The sequence below is a fragment of the Carassius auratus genome, chromosome 18 (genome assembly GCF_003368295.1).
Source record: "Carassius auratus strain Wakin chromosome 18, ASM336829v1, whole genome shotgun sequence".
Classification (NCBI taxonomy): domain Eukaryota; kingdom Metazoa; phylum Chordata; class Actinopteri; order Cypriniformes; family Cyprinidae; genus Carassius; species Carassius auratus.
Genome location: NC_039260.1, coordinates 1,359,573 through 1,368,184, shown reverse-complemented (window position 1 = coordinate 1,368,184; position 8,612 = coordinate 1,359,573). Strand labels below are relative to the sequence as shown.

The 8,612-nt window shown below is 35.6% G+C and overlaps 1 protein-coding gene across 1 annotated transcript in view; it reads left to right on the top strand.

Annotated features, from left to right (window-relative positions):
- The first annotated feature begins 1,498 nt into the window (after positions 1–1,498).
- LOC113118093 (NEDD4 E3 ubiquitin protein ligase) overlaps positions 1,499–8,612 on the top strand; it is a 32,128-nt gene continuing 25,014 nt past the window's right edge. The window contains exons 1-5 of the mRNA XM_026286996.1: positions 1,499–1,763; positions 2,541–2,614; positions 3,658–3,736; positions 3,822–3,860; positions 7,832–7,885. Of these exons, the coding sequence (XP_026142781.1) occupies positions 1,713–1,763; positions 2,541–2,614; positions 3,658–3,736; positions 3,822–3,860; positions 7,832–7,885 (297 nt within the window). The 5' untranslated portion in view covers positions 1,499–1,712. The remainder of the gene's footprint in view (positions 1,764–2,540; positions 2,615–3,657; positions 3,737–3,821; positions 3,861–7,831; positions 7,886–8,612) is intronic.

The following is an 8,612-nucleotide window of genomic DNA, read 5'->3' as shown; positions in this document are numbered from 1 at the left end:
AAACCATTGCACAACATCGTCCAGGTCATACAGTTTAGGCTCGTGTCCCAGCTCTTCTCGTGCATTACACATACTGAAATAGTGTGTGATGCCCATCTTGTGCAAAGTGTTGGGAATGAGACCCTCTACCAGATGACTTGATGTGAGAGACGGCAGGAGATGGACTTTTTCACTGGAGGAAGTGTTATTTTGGATTGTGGACAATAGTTTAAAGTTATAATATCTTAATGATGGATTTGTTTTTAGATTTTATCTGATGGACTGGAGTGCTGTGGATTACTTGTGGATTATTGAGACTCTCATTCTGACGGCACCCATTCACTGCAGAACATCCATTGCTGAGACACTGATGCAATGCTACATTTCTCCAAATCTGATGAAGAAACAAAAAAGCAGTATATAAGTAAACATGGCTTGACATAAAAAACATGTAGAAATTTATAATGTTATTACATATTCATTATACCACTTAAAAGTTGAGAACCATAGTATGGGCTTTCAGCCCTGTTCCTTGAGGCCAAAATATGGATCAGATGAACTCATCAGTTTGTCATAAAATACTGCAAGAGCCAAAAACGGTTGTGTCAGATAAGACATCCAAAATATTTTTTAGAAAGTTAAGTAAAGTAGTTTTGAGGGTCTCCAGGAACAGAGTTGGGAACTACTGTTCTATAATATAGTATTATAGTGCCATCTAGTGGTTTGTGTAGATAACTAAAAAAAAATAAAAAATTAAAAAAGATTGAGATCTTTTGACTTCCATTGTGTTAAAGAAGCAGGGAGAGTGGAATCAACAAAAAGTACACACACACACACACACACACACACACACACACACACACACACACATATATATATATATATTCGTTCATGCATTATGTGTGTGTGTGTGTGTGTGTGTGTGTGTCTCTCTCTCTCTCTCTCTCTCTCTCTGTGTGTGTGTATCTAATACTATCTCGCTCTATTCTTTTTCTATTCTATCAGTTTTCTTTTTATTTATTATATTATTTAAAAGCCCTTGCTATGTGTAATGTGTTAACCTAACTGAGACTTGTTATAGCACTTATATAGCATTGCTCTTTTTGTTGTTTTTGATTGCTTCCACTGTCCTCATTTGTAAGTCGCTTTGTATAAAAGCGTCTGCTAAATGAATAAATGTAAATGTAAATGTAAATGAGTCGACTTCTCTAATAATAGGAAACGTGTGAATGGGCGGGATTACATAATAATACAATTTCATTGGATAAGAGTGAGCTATGCCTCGCCGTTATTGGCTGAAACGGAACTCTGTCCGATGTCCATTAGTAAAGCACATTTTCAGTATATCAAATACAATTAATTCTATTCTATTCTATTCTATTCTATTCTATTCTATTCTATCCATGCTGTTAATATTTAAGTCAGCAAAGGAGACGTTCAGCACGGTTCAGCACTGTTGTTAGAGCGTCTGCAGACAAGGGGCGTGGTCGAGAGCGTAGTGGGCGTGATCGACGTCACGGGGGCGTGTCGAGGCGGGTACGCGCGCGCCGAGAGTATGTCCAACGGCGTAGTTTCTACTATGTATTTGACAGGCTCACGTTAACGCCTCTCCGCGCGTCTCATATCCCGGGGAAACAATTTCCGTTAGACCGTGATCTACTCTTTGACAGTTTGGATCTATTTGTGTCATCCGGTCGTTCGTTTCGACGCAGTTTGGCATCCTGGCACGAAACATGAACATGGCCGCGCTTCTCCCGGAGGTTCGAGGACTTCAGACGGATGAGGTAATTATTTCAGCTGTCATATCAGTCATAAATTCTGCTATATTGCATAAACAGCAGTTGGGTGGGAGTCTACAGCTCTTGTGTGATATAATTTGTCTCTGGTGATACTGTCTCGGTGGGTTATTGTAGGATGGTCTGCCCCACTTTATGTTATGATAACTGTACGTTAATTTTGTTATTTTGTCTCTAATTGTGGCACATAACTGACCCACCACCGTATTTTCTTGCGATTGAAAAAACATTGATTTAAAAAAAAAAAAAATTCGATAAAATCAATTTATTTAATTCTCATTATTGTCTTGTGACTCAAATGAAGTATTGCGCAACATCTACTGTATCCAAGTAACTGTATCTCGTGAGGGCTTACGTGACGTCACACCGCATGACATCACACGTTCATTACATGTGTTTTTGATCACACGCGGTGGCATATATTATTTATTTATATTTCTTGTTTGTAGCTCTTTCTTGAGTGTTGCTATCATATTTGACACTCTTTTTTTTATAGATATAATCAATAAACATGTCTTGAAGACATCTGGTTATGTTTGTTACCATCTATATGGTCACTTAAAAGCACACTAAATAAACTCCTAAACAGATTAATTTAATTGGTCAAAATGTGTATTAATGCGGGATGATGTAATCAATATTTTGGTCTATTTTCTTGAAAGCAGTAGTATGCCAATGAAAATAGAGCAGAATTATCGATTACATTATCCTTGATGTTTATTTCTTGTGTATGTGGCTTACTGAATATTTTTGCTTTCTTTTCAGGATGAATCCAGAATCTTAAGGTTGAAAGTCATTGCTGGAATTGGGTTGGCCAAGAAAGACATTTTGGGTGCCAGGTCAGCATATCCGATATTATACAATGAAAAGGACACTATCACATAAATGATGACCAAAATAATGCGGATTAATCGTCCAAAACTGTTGGCATTTGACGGTAAAGCTGACTGGTCCTTAATATACAAACTGGCTTTTCAAAACATAAATATTATTAATACTTAGCAATCTTGTGCATTATATAATATGTAAATCAGCATTAAATTGCATTTTAAATATCAGCCGTTGAAAAGCCCATATCAGTTGATGACTAATTATAATCAATAATAATGTGTTTTCTTTAAAAGCTCAGCTCACTTCTTGTATAGTACACAGGGTTTTTTTCTATTGACATCATGCAACTCTCACTCATTGTCACATTTTGGGTGGATCAGTATAAAGTCAGGTAATTAATTGGATTTCAGTCGTCATGATGTTTATAACTCCTCCGTTTTAGCTGAATCTTCTTTGAAGAATAACTACAAGCGACGAATGCCACTAATAAAGTCAGCATGAATTGCATAAATTGTTTACTATCTTAATATGCAATTTCTGGTGTTATTATGCATTTTTGTTCAGCAAATGCTATGGAAAGGCCACTTTCATCATCAGTCTGTTCCAGGTGGGGAAAATCATGTCCCACATTAAATTTAGTTTTTTTCTCGTTTAGTATCCTGTTTCACATTACAGAACTAAAATGTGTGTTTTTTTTATAAATTGATTCAGCTTAACAGTCATTAAGTAGATCTAGGTTTGCTTTGGTTTGTAATTGCATTGCAGTTTTTTGCCAAAGGTATTTACAAGCAGCCACATGCTTATAATTCATATTATGCATTGCTTGCATTGAACTTTAGGTTGATAGAAATGTCCTGGTTGACTTTAGTCAGGGAGGTACAGTAGATGGCAGTGTTAGCAGATGTCCCGGGCGTCCTTGAGGATACAGATAGATCGGCAGAGCTCACTTTGACCTAAATAACACAGCTCTAAGTATGCAATCGATATCTGTGCTGAACGATGTCATCTCTTTTTCCTTTAAAAAATTAGTTTGTTTTCCTTTCATCCACAGTGATCCGTACACGAGAATCTCTCTCTATGACCCCGTCAATGGAGAAATCACCAGTCTGCAGACTAAAACCATTAAAAAGGTGTGTTTATAAACTCTATACTACACCATTCATCATTTTGTCAGGAGATTTTAAACATTTCTTTATGTTTCTGTCTTTCTTTTAGACATTGGATCCGAAGTGGAATGAGGAATTCTTCTTCAGAGTAAGTGAATTGGTGTTTACAGAGATCATGTTTTTGTTACCTGTCAAAAAAAAAGTCACCCCAAAAAGAAAGGAGAAAAAATATATATATAATCAGTAGCCCAGGACAGAATTTCCATAACTGGGGTATGTAAGTGCTAATGATTAATTAAATCGCACAAATGAAACATTAAAATAAATATATTTAAAAAAAAATAAATAAATAAATAAATGTAAAAAAAAAAAAAAATGGAAAAAGATTGTTAACATTAAAACATGAACATGCAGTCTATTGTTAAATTATTGAAATATTAAATACAATTTCAGGGAGATTTAAAGTAAATATTTTTGTAGTGAAAAATCCCTTTCAATACTGTAATGCAATAAATTAATTTAAATACATAGTAGTTTTTAATTACAAAAAAATTACAAAAAAATTGTCTACCAAAAAAAAGCTTAAATATCATAATAATAATTCAGCGATTTTAATGAGCCTTAGCATAAGCTTTGTTTTTATAGTAAAAATTATTTATTACAATTATATAATATATTTTATATATTTTTTATTTATATATAAAAATGTTTTATATTTATATTAATATATTTGTATATTTTTATATATTATATTTTTATATATTTTTTAATATATTTTATTTTTATATACAGTATTGTTCAAAATAATAGCAGTACAATGTGACTAACCAGAATAATCAAGGTTTTTCGTATATTTTTTTATTGCTACGTGGCAAACAAGTTACCAGTAGGTTCAGTAGATTCTCAGAAAACAAATGAGACCCAGCATTCATGATATGCACGCTCTTAAGGCTGTGCAATTGTGCAATTAGTTGAATTAGTTAAAAGGGGTGTGTTCAAAAATATAGCAGTGTGGCATTCAATCACTGAGGTCATCAATTTTGTGAAGAAACAGGTGTGAATCAGGTGGCCCCTATTTAAGGATGAAGCCAACACTTGTTGAACATGCATTTGAAAGCTGAGGAAAATGGGTCGTTCAAGACATTGTTCAGAAGAACAGCGTACTTTTATTAAAAAGTTGATTAGAGAGGGGAAAACCTATAAAGAGGTGCAAAAAATGATAGGCTGTTCAGCTAAAATGATCTCCAATGCCTTAAAATGGAGGGCAAAACCAGAGAGACGTGGAAGAAAACGGAAGACAACCATCAAAATGGATAGAAGAATAACCAGAATGGCAAAGGCTCAGCCAATGATCACCTCCAGGATGATCAAAGACAGTCTGGAGTTACCTGTAAGTACTGTGACAGTTAGAAGACGTCTGTGTGAAGCTAATCTATTTTCAAGAATCCCCCGCAAAGTCCCTCTGTTAAAAAAAAGGCATGTGCAGAAGAGGTTACAATTTGCCAAAGAACACATCAACTGGCCTAAAGAGAAATGGAGGAACATTTTGTGGACTGATGAGAGTAAAATTGTTCTTTTTGGGTCCAAGGGCCACAGGCAGTTTGTGAGACGACCCCCAAACTCTGAATTCAAGCCACAGTACACAGTGAAGACAGTGAAGCATGGAGGTGCAAGCATCATGATATGGGCATGTTTCTCCTACTATGGTGTTGGGCCTATTTATCGCATACCAGGGATCATGGATCAGTTTGCATATGTTAAAATACTTGAAGAGGTCATGTTGCCCTATGCTGAAGAGGACATGCCCTTGAAATGGTTGTTTCAACAAGACAATGACCCAAAACACACTAGTAAACGGGCAAAGTCTTGGTTCCAAACCAACAAAATTAATGTTATGGAGTGGCCAGCCCAATCTCCAGACCTTAATCCAATTGAGAACTTGTGGGGTGATATCAAAAATGCTGTTTCTGAAGCAAAACCAAGAAATGTGAATGAATTGTGGAATGTTGTTAAAGAATCATGGAGTGGAATAACAGCTGAGAGGTGCCACAAGTTGGTTGACTCCATGCCACACAGATGTCAAGCAGTTTTAAAAAACTGTGGTCATACAACTAAATATTAGTTTAGGGATTCACAGGATTGCTAAATTGCTAAAAAATGTTTGTACAAAATAGTTTTGAGTTTGTACAGTCAAAGGTAGACACTGCTATTTTTTTGAACACACCCTTTCAACTAATTGCCCAAGTGCACAGCCTTAAGAGCGTGCATATCATGAATGCTGGGTCTTGTTTGTTTTCTGACAATCTACTGAACCTACTGGTAACTTGTTTGCCACGTAGCAATAAAAAATATACTAAAAACCTTGATTATTCTGGTTAGTCACATTGTACTGCTATTATTTTGAGCAATACTGTATATTTATATTTCACATATTTTTATATTTTTTCCCTTTTTTAAGTTTTCGTTATCCAGACATTTTTTAGTGAGATCTCACACACACACACACACACACACACGTGCCGTTTTTAGTTGTTTCAAACTTACTGAACTCTGTTCATCATCATCACATTTAGATGGTGATTCCAGTAATGTGTTCTCGTGAACTAATATTAAACAGATGCAGTCATTGTGTTTGGTAATAATAGAAAACGTTATACAATACGGGCTGCTCATATTGCAGCACTGGAAGCCTGTTTAAAAGTTCAAGGGTTTTTGTAAAACCATTTTTGCCTTTTATATTAATGGATTATAATGTGAACAGCCAAAAAAATAAATAAATAAAGACAACGAGTTATAAATGTGGTTTAATTCTTCAAAGTTCAGGGAAATGAATTACCTTCTGCGTATTTGTAGGGCTTCGTATTTGTATTGCATTTATGTAGTTTGCATATAAAATAGTGATGTTTCTAAGGGAGTTGTTCCAAGAGATGTTTATGGTGGATGCAACAGCCATGCAATGGATTTTTTTACAGTTTGAGATCATCACATTTGTTCAAATTAGGGCGGCATGTAAAGAGAGAGGTGCAGTCACATGTTCTGGGGTCAGAGGTCAGGGGTTGAGTTTCGGGGTTCATTTGAGATGCGGTGTGCCTCTTACATTCTGTCCGCTCTCCCTGCTGGCTTGTGACGAGCTGTTACTGACTCGGTGTGCGTTTCTCTTCTGTAGACGTCTGTAGTCATTTTCTCAGAAAGGACAGAGAGATGAATGTAAGGTTCTCTGGAAGCAGTGTTAAGATCATTTCAAGATGTTACGAAGGCTCATCAATGCTTTATATCAAGACTGAAAATGAGTTGTGCTCATATTAGGCGAGATTTGAGAGGATACAAAAGATAATTTTGAGTTTCATTGAGTCATTGATCAATGTCATGCTTACTTATTTGTTTTTTTTATTTTTTGAATGGTGATCTAGAAATAGGCAGAATCTGAAGAATCTGAACGTATTTATTTTACCTTTACTGTTCTTTGTTTATACATTTCTAAAGTCTTAATACATCATACCTGTATTTTGTTTCATAAAATATCAAAATCTTAAACCTTTGCTGTTTTCACGTGCACAGAATCCCTGATTTGTAATGTGATTTCATACTTTTGAATCATGCTGTATATATGTGTGCGTTTGTGTGAGTGTGTGTGAGTGTGTGTGTGTGTGTGAGTGTGTGAGTGTGTGTGTGTGTGTGTGTGTGTGTGTTTGTGTGTGTGTGTGTGTGTGTGTGTGTGTGAGTGTGTGTGTGTGTGTGTGTGTGTGTGTGTGTGTGTGTGTGTGTGTGTGTGTGTGTGTGTGTGTGTAAAATATCATGTTTTTCTATGCAAAAAATAAATAACTAAAAAGTCTATTGTACCTGATATTTTATATGAATCATAACCAGATCCAGGCAATTGCATAAAAGGTTCTGGCCTATTTGTGATACTGACCACTGGCACAAATACCAGGATGGCGACTTCATGAAATGCTAAATGATGCACTGTCTGAGTCACGGACCATTTACAAAGCTAAAGTCAAGAGTTATGAATAGAGGATGAACAGACTGTCTGTCTTCATTCTCAACGAGACATCATTTATTTTAAATATATGACAGTGAATTCACTATATAGTCTTTGTCTTTTGTTTTCTCCCACAGGTGCATCCTAGAAAACATCGTCTGCTGCTGGAGGTGTTTGATGAAAATCGTTTGGTATGTACATGAATGCATATTTTTAACTGAGATGTTTTTTAAATGCTTATGCTTACAAAGGCTGTATTATTATTTTTTTTGGGTGCAGTAAAAACAGTAATATTTGAAACATTACTACCATTTCAAATAACTGTTTCCTACTACAATACATTGTAAAATATAATTTATTCCTGTGATCAAAGCTGAATTGTCAGCATCATTACTCTAGTCTTGTGTCACATGGTCTTCAGAAATCATTCTTATATGCTGCTCAAGAAACACTTCTTATTGCCAACTCATAAATTATTTGTGCGGTCTGCTACTGAAGTTGCAAAATTGGTGTAATGTATAATATTCACACCATTAGTGTCACCAAACGGCATTGTAATCTGCTTCTTTGTGTGTTGGTTGATGTAGATACAGTGGCTTAACCAGTAGAATTATTTTTAGACAGGACTGCTTGTTTAGCTTTATAATGGAAGATGTGTTCAATGGTAATGAAACCTTATACAGTTCAGCAGTATCAAATATATGTGGCTTGTTAGTGTTGGGTTCAGGTTTGTAAAAACATCAGCTACCTGAGCGTCAGTGTGTAATGAATGAACAAGGATGCCTTTTTGCAAGTAGCCACCATAAAACTCAGGTCTGGGAACTGAAGTGTACCTTTGGGTGCTGTTAAACGTGAAAAGTAACTGCTTTAAAACACATAAAAGTCAATGAGGCGTGATTGTGTTGGGGGGTTCTCTCC